Below are 22,581 nucleotides of genomic sequence, written 5' to 3' on the forward strand. Positions count from 1 at the left end.
ACACTTGTAGTTCTGATGCAGAAAATGTGCCAGTCTTGGTCATAGGAGATGGTGTTTGGAGCTCAGACATCTCCCAGATGAAGGGAAGCTGAAGCTAGTCCTCCTCAGTTGTACTGTTATAAATCCTAATAGTGTTAGATTTCATATAAGATTGCAACACACATGGAGATAGAGAAGTATGCTGGCTCTTGACATGCACAGCCACTGAGTAGTGGAATGCAGACTGATTGGGGTCATGAACATTCACTTGGGGTTGGCATCTAGTGTAAATGCCTGAGATTTTACCTGTTGATCCTGTCAAAGGGAAGACTCTTAGTTGCAATGCCATTGGTGCCTGGCTTGTAGGGTGGAGAGAAGAGGAAACTTCCAAACAAAAGTTTTTTTTTAAAAGCTCGCAATGTTAGCCTGGACCCATTTGAGGCCAGTTTGGTGGCTTGCCGTACCTGGCCCTGATAGGCAGACCACTGACTGCATTTCAGTTGATGGGAGGCATGCGATGCAGAAACTCTGAGAACTGGGAAGCTCCAGTACACTCTTAAAATAAACCTCCAACCTCATAGTATCCCAACCCATGCAGCCCGCTTCTAGCTCCTTCCCAAAATCCACAAACAGGACTGTCCTGGTAGACCCATCATTTCAGCCTGATCCTGTTCCACTGAACTTCTTTCTTGACATTTTTTTTTCTTTTTTCCCCTTGCCCACTCTCTTCCTACCTACATTTTGTAATTTTTCTGACACCCTACGTCATTTCAACAATTTCCAGTTTTCTGGCCCTACCCTATCCTCTTCACTATGGACGTCCAATCCTGCTACAACTCCATCCCCCACCAGGATGGTCTGAGGGCTCTCCACTTCTTCGTTGAATGGAGGCCCGAACAATCCACATCCTCCACCACTCTCCTCCCTCTGGCTAAACGTTGGACAATTTCTCCTTTTGGAGGAAGTAAGACAAATTGAAGGCGTGGCTATTGATACCACATGGGCCCTAGTTATGACTGTATTTTTATGGGGCATGTGGAACATTCCTTGGTTCAGTCCTACTCAGGCCCCCTCCCAGAACCCTCTTTCAGTACATCCAATACTGTTACTGTATCCATGCCACTTATTGATCTGGTCCGGAACTGGAAAAACCATGAATTTTGCTTCCAGTTCCACCCCTCTCTTGCTTGCACATGGTCCATCTCCAACACTTCCCTCCCCTAATTAACCTCTCTGTCTCCATTTCTGGGATAGACAGTCTACTAATATTTATCACAAGTACACTGACTCTCACAGCTACCTTGACTACACCTCTTCGCACCCTGCTTCCTGAAAGGACTTCATTCTGTTCTCTCAGTTTCTCGGTCGAATCTGTTCTGATGACGCTACCTTCCACAACAGCGCTTCTGACATTCTTTGTTTTCTCAGCCAAGGATTCCACCCCCCCTGCCCCCAGCAGCTGACGGGGCCCTCAACCAAGTCTCACCGATTTTCCCAACTTCTGCCCTCACCCCTTCCGCTCACTCCCAGAACCATGATAGTGTTCCCTTGTCCTCACCTTACACCCCACCAGCCTCTGTATTCAAGGGCTTATCCTCCACCATTTCCACCAACTCCAGCATGATGCCACCGCCAAACACATCTTCCCCTGTCAGCATTCTGAAGGGATTATTTCCTCTGTGACATCCTGTCTACTCCTCTATCACCCCCAGCTCCTCATCCCCTTCCCACATAACCTTCCCATGATATCACAGGAGGTGTAACACCTGTCCCTTTACCACCTCCCTACTCTCCATGTAAGGACCCAAATATTCCTTCCAGGTGAAGCAGCAATTTAATTGTACTTCTTTCAATTTAGTCCACTGAATTCACTGTTCCCAATGTGGTCTCCACTGCACTGGGGAGACCAAATGCAGACTGGGTGACCACTTTGCGGAAGTATGACCCTGAAGGTCGCTTGCCATTTCAATTCACCATCTTGTTCTCATGCTCACATTTCTGTCCTTGGCCTGTTACAATGTTCCAGTAAAGCCCAACGCAAGCTGGAGGAACAGCACTTCATCTTCGCGATTAGGGACTTTACAGCCTTCTGCAGTCAATTAAATTCAACAACTTCAGACCATGAAGTCTGTCCTCCGTTTTGAATCCCAACCCCACCCCCCCCCCACCCCTGCCAAGTGCCAGTTTGTATCTTGTTCTCATATTTTTGCTTTCAGACTGTGCTGACCTTTTATTCTGCTGTTCATACCTATTCTGGACTATTTAATGCTATCATTACCACTCCCTTTGCTTTTGGTTTCATGACATCTTCGTCATTTAACCTCCCCGCCCTCCAACCTATTGCTGACCTCTTTTGCTCCACTTGACCCTCCCTGCTTTTTCAAAATCAAAAAACCATCGCATCTCTACCTCTCTCTAGTTCAGAAGAAGAGTCATATTGGACTTGAAACTTTAACTCTGTTTCTCTCTTTCCACGTATGCTGCCAGACCTGAGTTTATCCAGCATTATCTGTATTTATTCCATTTCAGTCTATGTTGGTCTTGTAAAGGATAGGTGGAGGCTCTGCCCCAATAAGATCCTGTGGAATCCCAAGCACCAGATTGAACCCAGTGTATCTGAGATAAATACAGAAAAATGTGGAAATACTCAGGTCAGACAGCATCTTTGGAAAGAGAAACAGTTAATGGGGAAATTTTACGGTTTTTGCAGGTGGTGGGGGAGGGGGGCATCTAAAATAGAACGGGTTGCTAGCCTACCACCTTCCTGCCCACCCCTGAGCTGTCCCCCATAATATGGTGGGTGGGTGGGTAAGAGACCTGCCAGCCTGCCTGCCCTTAGGCCTATTGAGACCCTTAACTGGCCAATTAATGGCCTGTTTTCACCTCTGCCACAATAATATGTGTGGCTGGGGCAAGAGGCCAGACCACTCTTTTGGGGCCTCTGGCTAAAAGGCAGAAAGGAAGGGGGAGGTTCCACCTCCTTGGGGGAGGTTCCACCTCCTTGGGGGAGGTTCCACCTCCTTGGGGGAGGTTCCACCTCCTTGGGGGAGGTTCCACCTCCTTGGGGGAGGGGTGCCCTGTGCCCATTGGGGACCTCCTCGCCCAAGTTAGTACCTCTCTTTTGTGCCTCCCTTTGGCCCCTGGTCTGCAGAACCCGACCCACCCCCACCCCCAGGGTCCTGATCCCTCTCCAAACAAAAACCCTGGTCTCACCTGTAAATCTGGCATCCATGATCTTCTCCTTGGGACTGCTTGTAGTTCCAGGAGCGGCCACTACTGAGTTCTGGCACTGCTGGGGCTACTTGACAGCCAGCCAAAATGTAAAATTCACCCCAATATTTCAGGTCAATAACCTTTCATCAGAACCAGTTTATCTGAGCCCTGGCCTAAGTTTTTGACCTTCTGACACTTTTTCTTGTTTAGGTATGGTGTGAAGTGCAAAATAGCAGGATTTTAGAATTATAAGCCCTATCTTTGCACTACAGCTCTGATGCCTCCCCACGGAGGCAGGAGAGCCATTCTTGAACATATGCTTGCATGTCAGGACTGTTTTTAGTGGCATTGACTGAACTTTGGGAACATCCTACTATCAAGTCAGACATGCTCCAGAGGGCATGAATAATCTTTTCAGGAGGTTTGGAGGCAGATTTTCTGCTTGTTGGCTTTGGCTGGAATGGTGTCTGTTATTGGATGACATTTTGGGGGGTGGGGAAAGAAAAATGGTATAATTGTTTCTTTTTGAAGCAAGTGGTCAATTGGCCTAAATCCCCTTTTGTCCTCTCCTTTCAGAGAACATTATTGAGCCAAAAGAAATAGCTTTTAGGGTTGTAATTTAAACCAATATTTTGAAGAGATTGAACAGCTGGGTTATACTAAGAAACTTTCTCTTTTAGGGGATTGAAACCAGAGGACAAAAGGGGTGGAAGTGGATCTCGAAACTGGGGAACAGTCAGAGATGATCTGAGGTATGAACTTGTACAGCAATGTTCAGGAAACTGGAGCGGAAATATGTAGCAGCTGTATCCATTTTTACTAAATTAAAGAAGTTCCTTTATTTGGGGAGAAATGTTATATCTACACCATTTCTAACACCCATATGGCATTAGTGGGTGAATAGTGCACCTGGTAACAATATCATTGTTCTTTAACCAGCTGCTAGGAAATGTTTTACTTACTCCCAGCTTCCCACCCCCTCCTCCTTGTATGGTCAAGCTCTTCTTCCTTCTCTTCTGGCTAGTATTGGATGTAGAGGAAATATAATGTGAAGTGTTTAAAAGGCAAAATGGCACCCAACTCCACCCCTTTTTTAAAATAAAAATTGCAAATGATAAATCAGTTCTCCATACTCTTGATTTATATTTTCAGGAGTAATTTTTTTATTGCCTTTATGCTGCATCTGGAACAATGCAGTTGAAGAACTGTTGCCTTGTGTAATTGTGATGCAGGAGAGTCAGGTTGGTGGTGTAAGTATACCTGCCATGTTTACTTGGCTGTGATGGCTGATGGGAAAGTTAAGGGCAGAAATACCACAAATTTATGGGCAGGACTTCCATCTATCGCTTTGGAAAGTTGCAGATCCTGCCCCCAAATCCTGGTGACCAGGTCAGCTGAATATTTGAGGCAGATATCTGCACCTGTAGTGACACAGTAAAGATGTCCACCCTGCTGAGGATGTAGAAATTAAGAGTGGCGCTCTGCACTTTGAGGAAATGTTCTAGTCCTGAGCCAAGCTGGAGGAAGTTCGTCACAATTTTTTTTAAAAAAAATTGTTTTCCCCTGTCTGTACAGAGGGCCAATTTTACAAGATCATCAATACTTCTGTGATTAGTTACCTTTTTTTCCTCTTGGTGTCTTTAGTAAACCCACAACAGAATCTATACCTGCTTTCAGCAGGCATATGTCGCACTGCGCATATCCCGATTTAAGCTAGGCAGAACTCCTAAGACTAACCCCAAAAGTTGCTTTGTGGTGTTATACCGACTTCATCCAGCTAGCACAATTTTTTAACCTTTTTTTTTAAACTGGTCTGAGGGTTCTGCCCCAATTTGCAGCTCCTCATCTGAAATTGCATTGTGGCTCCTTCGCCACTGTGCATCAGGCAAGCTTGACCCTCTAGCTATTGGAGATAGTAATTTTTATGGGTTGGGGACAGGATGGTTAAAAGCACTGACACTTGTGCCACTTCACTTACATAGTTTTTGCTTCATGCTCATGAATGATCATTTCTTGAACATAGTCTCCATTTATGTGAGTACTAGCCCACACCAATGATCTTGTACTAACTGCATTCCAAAAGTGTCCTGATGGCAATGAATAAGTGGTTATCGTGCAAGTTCTGCATCTTAGTAGTTAAACAAATGGTTTTCAATCTTTTTTAGGTTAAGGAATCCTGTGATATATTATGAAATTCTGTGGAACCCAACACATTCTCCCTCCTCTCCTCCTCCTGTGTATATATTAAAAATGAAAACAAAGTAAAGCACGATTGAATGATTGTTCTTACATTTAATGAAAAATAATGTGTTTCCATGACCTGAAAATTGTGCAGAACCCTTTAAATGATGCTTGGATTCCAGGTAACTCTGGTTGAAAAACACTGAGTAAACTTTCTTCCGAGGTTGCATGCATTTTGCTATTTCATTTTGTCTGCTTAGACAAGGGAGAGTGGGAAGGTGACCTCTCCCCAAACCTCTGCCAGTAAGTATCCTTTTTGCCCAACAGATGGGGGCTACGAGACACTGCCCAGCTTCTGCGTCAATTCGACCTGAGTGGCAGATTAAATCTGTACCTTCCTCTTCTCTCGCACTGAATTTTAATGTTCTGACTCATGATGTTGTTGAGATACTTTTTATTTATTTAAACTGGTATACTTATTTGTCCATTGGTACAATTTAACAATTGGTACAATTTAACAATTTTTTGGTATCAGTGCTGACTATAAAAACAGACAACTAATGTGATTCGCAACAATTTTCGTGCAAAGAATTATACCACTGCTAACCACAGATAAGGGTAACAATGTAAAGATATGGTCTAATTACCATATTATTCTTAAGGGATAGGAAAGCATTTGTAAAGCTACAACACAAATGTACCATTCTGCTCAGTCAGTGCATGGCTTCATTTACTCTCTAGATGAAGAGATGGTTCAAATCAACACTACTTCACTTTTTTTTCATGTGCTTATCTTAACTTTTGCCTCAACTGCTAATTTTTAAAGTAGCTCCACGCTATCACTCTCAGCTCATCTGCTGCTGAAACTCTCATATCCTATCTTTGTTACTTCTAGACTTGACTATTCCAATGCACTCCTGGCCCATGAAATAGGAATAGGAGTAGACCATATGGCCCCTTGAGCCTGCTCCACCATTCAAATCAATCATGGCTGATCTTTGGTTTCAGCTCCACTTTCCAGCTCCCTATTTCCTTGATTTCCTGCAAGACCAAAAATCTATCTAGTTCAGACTTATATTTTCAAGGATGGAGCTTCCACAACCCTCTGAATCCTAAATGATTGGTCCCTTATCCTGAGACTCTGGTGTTCTAGATACTCCAGCCAAGGGAAACAAGTTCTGTGTTTACCCTGTCAAGCCCCTTCAGAATCTTGTATGTTTCAATGAGATCACCTCACATTTTTCCAAACTCTCAGAGAGCATAGGCCCAATTTACTCAGCTTCTCATCACAGGACAACCCTCTCATCCCAGGAACCAATCTAGTGAACCTTTGCTGTACCACCTCCAATGCAAGTATATCATTCCTTAAATAAGGAGACCCAAAACTGCGCACATTATTTTGGGTGTGGTCTGTGCAACTGTAATGAGACTTCTTTATTCCTGTCCCCCAGTCTCCTTTCAATAAAGGCCAACATGCCATTTACCTTCCTAATTGCTTCCTGTACCTGCATAATAACATTGTATTCCTTGTACGAGTACACCCAAGTCCCTCTGAACATTGCCATTTACAAATTTCACAAGTTTTACAAATTTCACATCTTAAAAAAAAAATTCTGCTCTTCTGTTCTTACAATGAAAATGAATAACCTCACACTTCCACACACACACACCATCTTCCACTTTGTTTAATTTGTCTATATCTCTTTGCAGCCTTTTTGTGTCCCCTCATAGCTAACATTTCTACCTGGATTTGTATCATTAGCAAACTGAGATACATTCTATCTCTTCATCTAAGTTATTTTGATTGTAAATAGCTGAGGCACTGATACTTACAGTACTTCACTAGTCACAGCCTGCTAACTTGAAGATGCCCTGTTTGTCCCTACCTTTTGTTTACTATCTGTTAACCAATCCTCTATCCATGCTAATATATTACCCGTAATTCCATGAACCATTATCATGTGCATTAGCCTTTTGTGTGGCACCTTAATGCCCTTTGGAGATCCAAGTATACTACATCTACTCGTTACACTTTATCTACCTGACTAGTTACATCTTCAAAGCTCTAATAAATTTATCAAACACGATTTCCCTTTAGTAAACCATGTTGACTTTGTCTGATCACACTATGATTTTCAAAGTCATTGTTAAGACTTCCTTAATAAGAGGTTTCTGCATTTTCTGGACAACTAACGTCAAGCTAACTGGCCTATATTGTTCTCTTTTCTCCTTCACTCCTTTCTTGAATGGTGCTGTTGCATTTGCCAACTTCCAATCCACTGTAAAATTGAGGGCATCCAAACTGCCCATGTCCTAATTCGCTCCAAGTCTTGTTCACCAACACCACAGTTTCCCTTGATGTACATGGCTCCTCCCTAAGCAATACCCTAAGTTTAAAATTCTCATCCTTGTTTTCAAATTCCTCCATGGCGTCACCCCCTCCCTATGCCTGCAGTCTTCTCCAGCCCTACAATCCTTAGTTGTTTGCACTCCTCCAATTCTAGCCTCTTGAACATCCATCATTTTAATTGGTTATGATTAGCAGCCATGCCTTCTGCTGCCTAAGCTTTGGAACTCCTTCCCTAATCGATGCTGCCTGAACTCTTTTTAAATGCTTGTTAAAACCACCTCTGATCAAGCGTTTGGCCATCTACCCTGATAATCACTTTTGTGGCAAATTGTATAGTTTTGCTTGATGAAGCATCTTGGGACATTTTTATTATGTTAAAGGTTCCACATAAACACTAACTAGTAATAGCAGTAAAAGTAGTCTGCAATTTATCACTGTTAGCAGTTTCTTCTACTCTATTCTAATCTCTTGTAATTCTGTTTCTATAATCACTTATTCTAGACGTTATAACTACTTGGAAACAGTCTGCTTCTGCCCTAACCTCTCCTCCTTGTGTGACTGTTGAATTTTGTTTAACATTCCTGTTGAAATATCTTGGGATGTTTTACTACATTTAAAGGTGCTGTATAAATACAAGTTGTTCTATCTACCATGTCCCATCCTTTCATCTTACTAAACACTTTGAACACACTTTAAAGGAGCAATACCAAATGGTGGGAGGAGGAGGGAAAAGCTCCAATTACTGAAGTCTTCATATTTTTAATTCCTTAAACCAGACAACAACCTTGTCAATTTGCACAGTACCCTTTTTAATCCTAATCCTCCCTAATCAATCTGAGATGTTGCCTGAAGGGTATAGAAAAGACCAGAATATTGTCACTAAAGTCCTATAGTTGTATACACTGTGGGCTAGTGGATATATTTTTGTCTCACCAGCTGTGAAATCCAAAATATATTCCTGTATGAGGGAGACTTTTGTTGTCTGGTCGATGCATAAGAAATAGGAGCAGGAGTAGGCCATTCGGCCCATCGAGCCTGCTCCAACATTCAGTAAGATCATGGATGATCTGATTACAACCTTAACTTCACCTTTCTACCTGCCCCCCATAACTCTGCACTCCTTTGCCAATCAAAAATCTGTCTAACTCAGCCTTGAATACAATGTCCCAGACTCCATTGTTTGCTGCAAGCAATTGGTATTCTAAGCACTAATGACTCTGAGAGAAGAAAATATTCCTCATCTCTAACTTAAATGGGAGACTCTCCCTGGTTTCTTGAAACTGTGCCTTAGTTCTAGATTCCCCAATGGGATGGAGGGGGAGAGACATACTGTCAGCCCCTTAGAATATTCTGTTTCAATAAGATCACCTTTCATTCTTCTAAACTCCAATGAGTATAGGCCTAAGTTGCTCAACCTTTCCTCGTAAGACAAAAACCCCTCATCCCAAGAATCAGCTAGTGAACCCTCTCTGGACTGCTTCCAATGCAGGAGACCAAAACCGCTCAAGGTGTGATCTCACCAAAGCCATCTACATCTGTAGCAAGACTTCCCTACTTTAATACCCCAACCCCCTTGCAATAAAAGCCAACATTCTGTTTGCCTTCCTAATTACTTTCAGACTCTTTGTATCCTCTTCACAACTTGCTTTCTAACCTATCTTTGTATCATCAAATTTGGCTACAATATAGTCGGTCTCTTCATCCAAGTCATTAACATATAGATTGTAAATAGTTGAGGCCCCAGCACCGATCCCTGTGGCACTCCACTAGTTAGTTTGCCATCCTGAAATTGACCCATTTATCCCTACTCTCTTTCCTGTTAGTTATCCAGTCCTCTATCCATGCTAATATATCTATACTATTCTATAATTTTGTGCTGTGGGTGAGGAGTACAGCTCTTAGAAAGGAAATTGATAATTATTTAAAGAGGAAAAATTGTTTGAAAGGGCAAGGAAATGGATCGAGATCTATCGGCTGAAAAGCTGCTTTCTCTGCCAAAATAGTCTGGTTCTGTGATTCTTCTGTCAAACCAGCCTTTTATTCCAAAGTTTCCTTTTGACATGAGAAAGGCTTCCTTTGGCTGCCTGGCGGATAATTTGCATTATTATAAGTTATTACCAAAGGAAGTAAAATAGATTTGGGAAATATTAGAGAAGTGGCTTTGTTGAATGTTTGGGCATAACATTTTTGTTAAAATGCTCCCGCTGAGCTGCGGGGCCACATAGTAGCATGGAAGGTATCGTGCAGGCCTGGTTTTGGGATAAATACCACATGCATATTGGCAGCACAGAAAAATTTATTAGGCACTACGCACTGGAAGTTTCGGCCACTCACAACAATTAACTTTAAAAGGGAACATTGGTCATGGCTGCAATGGGATTGGACTGAGAGTAAACATTTCTTTTCCTCCCCACGAATTTAGAGAGACTGAGACAACTCCAGCTGATGAGACAACTGAAATGGAAGAGCCCCAAGAAGTGCTTGAAGGCGATGCAGAGAACAAGTGAGTTCGCTACTTTTAGATTTCTGTACTATGCAGCATTTTTCATTTTTCAACTTCACTCATTTTTGTACCTGCTCAGAAGATACTTGTGGATGTTGGAGGCAATTCATATTTGTTCATTCATCTTTAAAAGTCATATTTTTGTTTTTAATTCTTTCTTGAATAGTTTGAGGTTTTTTCACTACTCTATCCAGAAATCCATTCCATGTATAAATCACCTTGTGTGATCAATATTTCACCTCTCAAGGTACCTTTTAAAAGCTGAAAAGTCCAAGTTTCCTCAGTGTTTCTTCAGTCTTTCCTTATGGCTCAGATTTAAAGCTATGGATCAGTTTTGGGGTTTTTCTGCATACTTTTCCTAGTAATTGAATGTCTTGAGGACCAGAACTGGACACTATACTCAAGGTATGGTCTGATTAGGCACTATACAGTTTGCACATGACTTCATCTGACTTGTGCTCTGCTATTTTGGTTATATAGGTCAGCACTCTATTTACTTTGTTGATTGTGGCTCTGCATTGATTGGACATAGTGTCAAGTCTACTAAGACTGGTAGGTCTTTTTAAACTTCATCCTAGGCAATTTCAACACCATTCGGAGTACATGTGTCACTGATACTGGGTCATGAATCAGTCACTAATTACATTTGTGATCTTGAGCTGTGAACCCTTTGGTTATTACCAATTTATATTTGGTTGATTTGAAGTTACCCATTTAAACTTTCCTTTTCTTACACATCTTTCCTTGCATACCCTTTTATCTCGTGGAGCAATCTGTCTTCCTTCATTAGTTGATGTGGAGTCACTAGGTATAGCCTTGGTATTAGTTTTGCTCTCCCTGCATTAAAGATGTCTGACAAGAATAGTTGATCATCTAGTTTTTTGCATCGCACAGGAGCAACTTGTGACTCAGGTGTTCTTGACATATAGGACTACGCCACCACTTTTTTCTATCCAGCACCTTTTCTGACTCTGTGTTGTATTCGTTACCATTTCCTAGAGTAAATATCATTTGATAATACTACATTATAGCTCCCTGCTGCCACAAAAGCCTTCCCTCAGTTCTGGCATTTTTTCTCTAATGCTTCCAAGTGTTTGTTTCTATACAGCCTCCTTTTGACCCCCAGCATCTGTCTGTTTGGTGTGTAGTTCCCTTAAAACTGAGTTACTGTGTTTGCACCCACCTGTTCTTGGGGTGGAGTGGATAAGGGAGGGTTAAAGAAACTCTGGGTGAAGCCAAAAGATTGGCTTCCAGCCCAGTTTAGTTTGTCTTGTACTGATTGTTTTAAAAGACTGCACTGCCTAATTAGAAATCCTTGGTTCAGTTTGGAGGGTAAATAATATCACAAAACAAGTCATTTTTTTTCCAAGGGGGGAAAAAAAAGCAAATTACTGCAAGGTGCTGGAAATTTGAAGAGAAAATGCTGGAAATGCACAGTAGGTCAGGCAGCATCTGTGGAGGGAGGTTTGGCATTTCAGGTCAGTGACTTTTCATCAGAACTGAAAAGAGATGAATGGCTTTTAAGCAAATATAGAGCCTGGTAAATAAACAGAAGGGAGAATCTGTGAATGGGGTGGAGAGTAGAAAAGTGATTAAATGACAAAAATGATGTGACATTATCATCCCTTGCCTTGCATCATTATCAAATATTTTTAGGAGTTAAACATTACTTTGCCCATTTTTTTTGTTATATTGTAGACTGAATGAAGGGGAACATGAAGCAACAGTAGATGATGGTCCGCACGAAATGACTTTGGATGAATGGAAGGCACTTCAGGAACAGACTCGCTCTAAGAAGGAGTTCAACATCCGCAAACCAGATTCCAGTGTTTTGTCAAAGGCAGTTGTGATCCATAAGTCTAAATATGAGGGGGATGTAAGTGGATTAGATTGTAAAACTCCCAACAGCTATTGGTATTTATCAAATTATATAGATTTGGTAGGCATGGAGCTTTGTCTGTGACATGGTGCCAGGCAGCCACCCACTCTGCTCAGTGTCTGACCTCAACCACCCTGAACCTTTTGGTGTGGGAGGCTAATCAGACACTGCAATATCTCTCTAATCATGAGAAAGAGAATCAGTGTAGGTAGTCCAGCTTGGTCAGCAACCTGTTTCATCCACTAGATTGTTTGCAGCAGAGCCTGGAGTCCTGTGAGTCCAAAGAATGGAGATAAATTGGAAGTGATACCACCAGCTTATGCATATTTTTGAAAAAAAAACTATTCTTCCTCTCAGCCAATATGCTTGTTATGTCAATGATTGAAAACTATTTGTTGCTTCTACATTAGGAACAGAAGGAAGAATCTGATGAGGAGGATCACCATTATTTTAGAAGATCAGCAAATGACATCACTTCTAAACTGGACATTAACTTCGGCAGTCTTACACGCCCTGGACGAGGACGAGGTGGTGCTAGAGGTCGTGGAAGAGCCAAGCGAATCAGTGAAACTAGGCCAGAGGTGCCAGCTGCAGAGATGGTAAAGGTGGTCTTCATTTTGGAGATCGGGAGGGAGTGATGGGGGCAGAAGCTAGGGGAAAGGGGAAAAAAAGAAACATTTCTATATGGGACAAGCATGAATAAATGACTGAGACACTTAAGGCAGTGAATGCTCCCTTGATAACAGCGGCTTGCATTTATGTAGTGCCTTTAACATGATAAAATGTCCTCAAGGCCTTCTGCAGGAATTATATCAGAAAATTTGACACCCAGTTACATAAGAAATATTAGGATAGTGACCAAAAGCTGTGTCAAAGGTTTTAAGGAGCGACTTAGTAAGTAGAGAGGTGGAGTGGTTTAGGGAGGTAATTCCAGAGTTTGGAACCTAGGCAGCTGAAGGCCAATAGTAGAGCAAGGGGAATCTGGGGTACACAGAGATCTAAGGGTTGTAGGGCTGGAGGAGACTACAGACATAAGGAGGTAATGATTTTATATAATGGTTAAATACCATGCAATATAGTATGACTCGTACAGAGTAGTAACATTTTGGTTTCAGTCCATGTCCTGATCTGAGCCAATTTGTTCATGGCAGTTTTACAGTTCACCTTGGCATTTCTGTTTTAGCATTGTAGTTCATCCAGCCCCTAAATGGGTGTTGCATTGAATTGGAAAGAAATGATAATGTGAAAACAGGGCATTCATCCCAGCCAGTCCGTGTGAAGGATAAATATCAGCATGAACAGTACTTCTCATTTCATTTACCTGATCAATTTGCTTTTTCTCTCTTTTCTTGAATTGCCCATTCAACTATTCTCTGCTTCATTAAATAACGTTGGTAGAGTGTTCCACATTTTAAAAAAAATTCATTCACTGCTAGCATCTACTGCTCATCTAATTGCCCTTGGGAAGGTGGTGATGTGACACAATCTTGAAAACATTGTGATGCATCTGGTGAAGGTACTCCCACAGTACTGTTTGGTTACCATAATTAGTTTTATCAAAATACTACGGCAGAGTTGGCTTACTAAGCCATTTCAGAGGGCAGTTAAGAGTCAGCATATAGGCAAAGGAGGGCACGTTTCTTTAATTGAGTGAATTTAAATTCCCCAGCTGCCATAATGGGATTTGAGCTAATGGCTCTGGATTACTAGTCCAACAAAGTTGCTTCTATTCTCGTAACTATAAAAGTTTGTAATACTTAAATCTGGTTCTATGTCCAGTTGTTCACCAAAGCAAGAAACTTTGTTTCTTTCTTTCAGGTGCTAAGGAACGCAAGCTTCAACAACTCATTGATACCAACACCCATCCAGGACCCTTCACCCCTTCCCGTCCCTCTGATCTCATCCCGTCTTCTAATCCCAGCCCTGGCCGTGTATTCACCATACCTCCTGACCTTCCCCTCTCTGGTGCTGAACGTTTAGTACTCGGCAAAGGACTCAGTTTCATACCCTTACGCCCTCACCTCCAATGAATTTCGGGTTCGGCATGATGCTGAACTCTTCTTCCGCCGCCTCCGTCTCCGTGCTCACCTTTTTGGGCAGGAGTCCTACCCCTGTTCCATGGATCCTTTCACCCGCCTCCAGTATTCTCCTTCTACCTGGTCCCCTCCCTCTGGCCTCTTACCTGCTCCTGATCTTTTCATTGAGAAAAGCTGTCATCAGCTGTCTCAATTTCTCTGCTCCTCTCACCCACACTAACCTGTCTCCTTCTGAACTTGTTGCACACTGTTCTCTCAGGACCAACCCTGACTTTATCAAACCTGCTGAGAAGGGTGGTGCTGTTGTTGTCTATCGTACTGACCTGTACCTTGCAAAGGCTGAGCGCCAACTCGCAGAGGCTGAGCGCCAACTCGCAGATACTTCCTCCTACCTCCCCCTGGACCATGACCCCACCACTGAATATCAAGATGTTGTTTCCAGGACTGGCACTGACCTCATCTCCTCTAGAGATCTTCCCTCCACAGCTTCCAACCTCATAGTCTCCCAATCCCGCTTCTATCTCCTCCCCAAAATCCACAAACAGGACTGACCTGGTTAACCGATCGTGTCAGCCTGTTCCTACCCCACGGAACTAATTTCTTATCGTGACTCCGTTCTCTCTCCCCTTGTCCAGACTCTTCCCACCTACATCCGCGATTCCCCTAATGCCCTACATCATATCAACAATTTCCAGCTCCCTGGCCCCAACTGCCTCCTCTTCACCATAGATGTCCAATCCCTCTACACCTCCATTCCCCACCGGGATGATCTGATCGCTCTCCGCTTCTTCCTTGAACAGAGGCCTGAACAATCCCCATCCACCACCACTCTCCTTTGTCTGGCTGAACTTGTTCTCTCACTGAACAATTTCTCCTTAAACTCATCTCACTTCCTCCAAATAAAAGGTGTGGCTATGGATACCTGCATGGGCCCCAGTTATGCCTGTCTCTTTATTGGATATGCGGAACATTCCTTGTTCCAGTCCTACTCTGGCCCCCTCCCACAACTCTTTCTCCGGTACATCGATGATTGTTTCGGTGCTGCTTCATGCTCTCATCTGGACCTGGAAAAATGTATTAATTTTTCTTCCAGTTTCCACCCCTCCATCACTTTCACATGGCCCATCACTGACACTTCCCTTCCTTGACCGCTGTCTCAATTTCTGGTGATAAATTGTCCACCAATATTCATTACAAGCCCACCGACGCCCACAGCTACCTCGATTACAACTTCTCACACCCTGCCTTCTGTAAGGACTCCATCCCATTCTCTCAGTTCCTTTGCCTCCATCACATCTGTTCTGATGATGCCACTTTCCTAAACAGTGCTTCTGACATGTCTTCCTTCTTAACCGAGGTTTCCCACCCACGGTGGTTGACAGGGCCCTCAACCGTGTCCGACCCATCTCCTGCGCCTCTGCCCTCGCACCTTCCTCTCCCTCCCAAAAGCATGACAGGGTTCCCCTTGTCCTCACTTTTCACCCCACCAGCCTCTGTATTCAAAGGATCATCCTCTGCCATTTCTGCCAACTGCAACATGATGCCACCACCAAACACATCTTCCCTTCACCCCCCTGGCGGCATTCCGCAGGGACCGTTCCCTCCGGGACACCCTGGTTCACTCCTCCATCATCCCCTACACCTCAGCCCCCTCCCACGTTACCTTCCCATGCAACCGCAGAAGGTGCAACACCTGCCCCTTTACTTCCCCCCTCCTCACCGTCCAAGGGCCCAAACACTCCTTTCAAGTGAAGCAGCATTTCACTTGCACTTCCCTCAATTTAGCCTACTGCATTCGTTGCTCCCAATGCAGTCTCCTCTGCACTGGAGAGACCAAACGCAGACTGGGTGACCGCTTTGCAGAACACCTTTGGCCTGTCCACAAGCGTGACCCAGACCTTCCTGTTGCTTGCCATTTCAACACACCATCCTGCTCTCATGCCCACATGTCAGTCCTTGGCCTGCTGTAATGTTCCATTGAAGCTCAATGTAAACTGGAGGAACAGCACGTCATCTTCCAATTAAGCACTTTGCAGCCTTCTGGACTTAGCATTGAGTTCAACAGCTTCAAATCATTAACTCTCTCCTCCAACCTCACCCCTTTTTGATCCCCTTTTTTCAAATAGTTATTAGTTTTTATATATACTTTTTTTCCCCTACCTACTTCTATTATTTTTAAAATTTATTTCCATTCATTGTTTTATCCCCACCTTTTAGCCTATTTTGATCCTTGCTCCCACACTCTCCCCTCCTCCCACCACACCCCCACTAGGGCCATCTGTCACTGGCTCATCCTGCTTTCTACTCTTTGTTACCATTACCAGCTCCGTTAGCCAGTATCACCACCATCAACACCCCTTCGATTATTTGTTTATGATATCTTTTGCAACCTCTCCTTTACCTCCACCTATCACTGGTCTTCTATCCAGCTTCATCTGTCCCAGCCCCTTTAACAGTATATATTTCACCACATTTCTACTCCTCTTTAGTTCTGAAGAAGAGTCACCTGGACTCAAAACGTTAACTCTTTCTCTCCACAGATGCTGTCAGACCTGCTGAGTTTTTCCAGCAATTTTTGTTTTTGTTTCAGATTTCCAGCATCTGCAGTATTTTGCTTTTATCTTCGTGTTTAATTGACTGCCATATCTCTTCCAGGAATGCCTACCTTGAAGAAGTACTGCTCTTCTCTCTGACAGGATATCCGCTTGTCTGTTTTGCCCTGTTCACCTTCATTGCTTTCCATTTCCCTCCTGGTGTTCACTAAAACTTGCTTTCAAATGCTTGTATAAAATCACCTTATAATCTCCACTGTTCTCATGAAAAGAGCTGCAGTTGTCAGTGGGGTTATCCCTCAGATTTGTCTTCCCTCAGAAAGCAGAATTCTATTGAATCTGTACCTTTTTATTGCATAAACATCCATCCTATTGTGTGGATCCCAAAAACGTGTACAGAGTGCTCCAGCCGTGGTTTCACTTGTTTTATATAGATTCACCATTGGACCTCCAACTTTTATATGCCATATCTCAAGCCATAAAACCTGGTAGTCCATTAGCTTTCTTTATGGCCTTATCAATATGGTTTTAATGTAATGTGAACCTGAACACACGAATCTCCTCCTCATCTATTCCTCCCCATTCAAAGCATGGTACATCTACTGGCATTAAATTCCATCTGCTTTTTTGCCAATCCCACTGTTTAAACAATATTCCTTTTACTTTGGTCCTCATTTATTTATTGTACCTCCCCTATTAGTATCTTCCTCAAATCTGTACACCACTCCTATCCATATATCCAAATCATTGATGTACACAATGAACAGAAGCGATTCCAGAATTGAACCCTGTGGGACACCAATACTCATTTCCAACTACTCTGAGAAACTGCCCTTAACTCCCACTCTCTTTTCTCCCTTCCAGCTGGATTTGGAGATCAGCCACTTGCTCTGCGGGCTATTTTTACTTGTGGATAAAAAATACACACTTGCTCTTTTTGTTCTTGCATTCGAGGAGATGGTGGTGTAGTGGTGATGTCACTAGGCTAGAAATCCAGAGACTCAGGTTAATGCTCTGGGGACATGGGTTCAAATCCTACCACAGCATCTGGGAGGATTTGAATTAAGTTAATAAATTCTGGAATTGATAAAGCTAGTCACAGATTGTCATAAAAACACATCTGGTTCACTGATGTCCTTTGGGGAAGGAAATCTGCCATCTCTAACCCGGTCTCGCCTGCATGTAACTCCAAATCCACAGAAATGGTGTTGATTCTTAACTGTCCTCTGAAACGGGCGAGCAAGCCCCATTCAGTTCAAAGGCAACTAGGGACGACAGCAAATGCTGACTTTGCCAGCGACACCCACATCCACAAAATATTCAGTGCAAAGTAATGAGTACGTACGGCTGTTACAGCCAAAGTTAATAGAGCATTAAGATGCTTTGAAATTTCAAATTAATGTTGATCAAAATGGCTGCATGTTATGGCTTTTTCGCCAATTAAATGCAATTGCCTAAACAAAATCAGAATTACCTGGAAAAAGTCAGCAGGTCTGGCAGCATCGGCGGAGAAGAAAAGAGTTGACGTTTCGAGTCCTCATGACCCTTCAGCAGAACTGAGTAATATTAGGAGAGGGGTGAAATATAAGCTGGTTTAAGGTGGGGGGGGTGGGGGGAGAGAAGTTGGGGGGGGGGTGGGTGGGGTTGTAGGGACAAGCAAGCAGTGATAGGAGCAGATAATCAAAAGATGTCACAGACAGAAGAACAAAGAGGTGTTGAAGGTGGTGATATTATCTAAATGAATGTGCTAATTAAGAATGGATGGCAGGACACTCAAGGTACAGCTCTAGTGGGGGTGGGGTGGAAAGACTAACAGGGCATAAAAGGTATAGGTTTAAAAATAATGGAAATAGGTGGGAAAAGAAAAATCTATATAAATTATTGGAAAAAACAAAAGGAAGGGGGAAGAAACAGAAAGGGGGTGGAGATGGAGGATGGAGTTCAAGATCTAAAGTTGTTGAATTCAATATTCAGTCCGGAAGGCTGTAAAGTGCCTAGTCGGAAGATGAGGTGCTATTCCTCCAGTTTGCGTTGGGCTTCACTGGAACAATGCAGCAAGCCAAGGACAGACATGTGGGCAAGAGAGCAGAGTGGAGTGTTAAAATGGCAAGCGACAGGGAGGTTTGGGTCTTTCTTGCGGACAGATCGCAGGTGTTTTGCAAAGCGGTCGCCCAGTTTACGTTTGGTCTCTCCTCTACATTGAAGAGACCAAACGTAAACTGGGCGACCGCTTTGCAGAACACCTGCGGTCTGTCCACAAGACAGACCCAAACCTCCCTGTCGCTTGCCATTTTAACACTCCACCCTGCTCTCTTGCCCACATGTCTGTCCTTGGCTTGCTGCATTGTTCCAGTGAAGCCCAACGCAAACTGGAGGAACAGCACCTCATCTTCTGACTAGGCACTTTACAGCCTTCCGGACTGAATATTGAATTCAACAACTTTAGATCTTGAACTCCCTCCTCCATCCCCACCCCCTTTGTTTCTTCCCCCTTCCTTTTGTTTTTTCCAATAATTTATATAGATTTTTCTATTCCCACCTATTTCCATTATTTTTAATTTTTATGCCCTGTTAGTCTTTCCACCCCACCCCCACTAGAACTGTACCTTGAGTGTCCTGCCATCCATTCTTAATTAGCACATTCGTTTAGATAATATCACCACCTTCAACACCTCTTTGTTCTTTTGTCTGTGACGTCTTTTGATTATCTGCTCCTATCACTGCTTGCTTGTCCCTACAACCACCCCCCCCCACTTCTCTCTCTCCACCCCCCCCCCACCACCTTAAACCAGCTTATATTTCACCCCTCTCCTAATATTACTCAGTTCTGTTGAAGGGTCATGAGGACTCGAAACGTCAACTCTTTTCTTCTCCGCCGATGCTGCCAGACCTGCTGAGTTTTTCCAGGTAATTCTGTTTTTGTTTTGGATTTGCAGCATCCGCAGTTTTTTGTTTTTATATGCAATTGCCTATTTTTAAACGTGCTTTTAAGTGGTGGGGACTGGATCTGAAATATTGCCTGCCAAGCAACTGAACACCTTTCATTAATATTTGAGAATTTGAAACACGGAGTTGTTTTGTAGCATTATGTAAATGCAATTAATCAATTATGGAGCTTGCAATTGTGAAATTAGTGGAATCAGCATTTATGCTCTTCTAAGAGTTTTTTCTCATTGGTGAGTGCAATCCTATTTTGCCAATGATCATCTCCAAGAATATATTGCTAGTGGACATGATTACTCTGTTTATATTGTAGGGACCAAGTAGTATAGAAGTTGTTGCTTTAGAGTGGGGAGGAAGGTTGTGATTGGAAGCAGACTACAGGGGTCCTACGGGGGGGAAAAATAACATTTTTGGTATACTAGTTGCGTAGCCCCAAAATAGAAAGGTAGAGAAACTACATATAATCCATTTAATCATTTAGACTTCTGGTTCTAGTTCTTACTTTCCTACACCATTATTGGTTTGAATTGGGAAGTGTAAGTGAACAAACTTCTCAGTCATCTCTAATTTGATCTTGGTCTAGTATTTGGGCTTTGTATGCTTAAAGTTGACTTTGAGTTGCAACATTTAAAAATAATTAACTGCTCTTTCTCCAGACACAGGTAAGTGCTCCCAACCCTGATGACCCTGAGGACTTCCCAGCTCTTGCTTGAAACTGCATTGAAGTTTAGGAATTGGCACCAGTCTTGAAGAAAATAAGTTTTGGCACATCAAAATGAGAGGCTTTTTGCTTCAGTGTGTAACACTGACTACAAGGAGTGGTAGTTGGCTCGCAACTACTGAAATTGGACTTTCCTGTTCACCACTGGGTGTGAATAGACCTCACTTAAATGTGTGTGGATGAAAGATGGGTGGAATATGGCATTACTACTGAGTTTTCAGCACCTCCCTTTGTGCTTACTTGTGTGATATTGGCAAATGTCTTAAACTGCTGAAGAGAGAGGTATATTTGATGTTTAAAAAAAAGCTATATATTAAAAATATTGAATTGTTTGCTTGATTTGTAATGGTTTCCTGAAAAAGCACACGGGTAAGAGAATGCAGCCTATATTCTGACAGACAAGATGGTTCTATCATTTGGTTAACTGTAAATTTTGAAGTATTGCAGGCATGTTACAGAAATGGCCTACTTTGGTGCCTATCCAGCAGAAGTAGCTGCAATTGCAACCTTGAAGCCATTTTGAACATTATGTGCACATGTCCTTGAACTTGAAGAGTTGCTTATTAGATCACAAATTAAAAAACACAACCAAAAAAACCTTTTTCCCCTAGTGTCAGTTTTTGGAAGCCAAGTGTTAAATTTGTGAAGTTTGGACTAACTTATGTAAAGGGGAAAGACTGCAAAATTTGCCTTTTTGGTGAATATGATTGTGAAAACTTGATAGAATAAATGCAGATTTGTTGAAAGTTAGTTCTTTTATCTCATCTCTTCCCAAATTGCCAAAAACTAACTCATGTACCAATATTTTAAAATCCAGTATCTTCCAATGTATAAACTATTAAAGTGCAATGTGAGGGAATATCAAACAGCAATTTAGAGGTGCTTGTTTTTCTAAGTATGCCAGATGAAAACCACCAAGTATATACCCAGTCACTTTATGAAAACATTCAGATTTTTGTTAACTAAGTTATGGAATTCTATTGTACATCTGTGTAAGAAACACTTGGGTAGAATCAATTTGTATTCGCAGTTGTGCATCTCCCAGTATCTGGCTTGAGTTGTCTTGCGGATTCCTTGAAGCCGTTTGCCCATCTGACACTTGAACAAGTATGACCCCATTTGGGAAAATGAAAACTTCTCTCCCCTTGCATAACGTGTAGCTAGAGGCTATTAATCAATTTGTAAAAGCCTACTTACAGTAAAATGGTAGCATTCTCCCTTGTTATAACACCTTCAGTATTATTGCCGCTTGCCTTTCCTAGAGTGCCTGAGGCTTTTGCAGGGTACTGCTTAGAATTCTGCTGATTATAGTTTATGTCCCAAACTAGGACCCTGGGTGGAAAAATCCAACCTTTTGTAGGTATTGGGGCAGGCTCTATTTTGTTGGGGATTCCTCTCGTGCAGTTTCTTAATAGTCATCTCATTGCACTGTTACTCCATCATTAGCAATAGAGAGGAAAGGGGTGTGTGTGGTTGGAGTCAAGTTTGCATGACCAGAGGCTATTGAGTTTGTCACTACAAAAGAGACAAGAAATAGGAGTAGGTCATTGTTCCCTTGAGGCTGCTCCACCATTCAATAAGATCATGGCCAATCTGATTTTGGCCTTAACTCCACTTTATTGCCTGCCTGCCCGCCCCTTATAACCTTTGACTCCCTTGTAGATCCAGGACTACCTGTCCCAATATCAGTATTTGCGGATCTTGTATGCTGACTTTAATCTGATTTAATGCTTTGGTCTTTGGCTTCAGTAACTTAAAACTGGCCAACAATCGTTTGGAAAATCTGCATGTGTAATGGATATGCTTTCTTCAACCCACATGACAGCCAGAACCAAGCTGCAAGATGGATTTATATCTTTAAGGTTGCATAGAGGTCTAAAACAAGTCTTACACGGAGTAGCTTGACCTATTAGCAATTTGAGGTTTAAAGCCTCTTGAGGACCTGTATTAAGCAGTTGATTATGGTGTAAGCTAGGTTTACAACACTGTACAATTGAGTGATGATAAACTCTTGACCACATTAAAGACTTCTATCAGTTACAAAATCTTTGAGATAATAGCTGTTGGAAGATATGAGCTAGTGCATTCTTTTTGGTAATGAGTTGGTGAAGCTTGGCGTCTCTACTGGAGCCAATAAGCTTTAATTTATTTTGCTGTGCCCAAAGGTCTGTAAAGCTCCACAAGTGGCCTTTTTTTTGGGGGTGGGGGAAAAAGGAAGAGAGCC

At 42.6% G+C, this 22,581-nt stretch overlaps 1 protein-coding gene across 2 annotated transcripts in view; it reads left to right on the top strand.

The window, feature by feature from the left end:
• LOC144696798 (intracellular hyaluronan-binding protein 4.S-like) overlaps positions 1 to 21,107 on the top strand; it is a 44,715-nt gene extending 23,608 nt beyond the window's left edge. The window contains exons 4-8 of one of the 2 annotated variants that reach the window (XM_078568549.1): positions 3,873 to 3,944; positions 10,146 to 10,226; positions 11,925 to 12,102; positions 12,516 to 12,704; positions 20,293 to 21,107. In XM_078568549.1, the coding sequence (XP_078424675.1) occupies positions 3,873 to 3,944; positions 10,146 to 10,226; positions 11,925 to 12,102; positions 12,516 to 12,704; positions 20,293 to 20,349 (577 nt within the window). In that variant the 3' untranslated portion in view covers positions 20,350 to 21,107. The remainder of the gene's footprint in view (positions 1 to 3,872; positions 3,945 to 10,145; positions 10,227 to 11,924; positions 12,103 to 12,515; positions 12,705 to 20,292) is intronic. The other variant, XM_078568555.1, reaches the window with a different exon arrangement.
• The last annotated feature ends 1,474 nt before the right edge of the window (positions 21,108 to 22,581 follow it).

Source organism: Cetorhinus maximus, chromosome 2, assembly GCF_964194155.1.
Source record: "Cetorhinus maximus chromosome 2, sCetMax3.hap1.1, whole genome shotgun sequence".
In the NCBI taxonomy this organism is placed as follows: domain Eukaryota; kingdom Metazoa; phylum Chordata; class Chondrichthyes; order Lamniformes; family Cetorhinidae; genus Cetorhinus; species Cetorhinus maximus.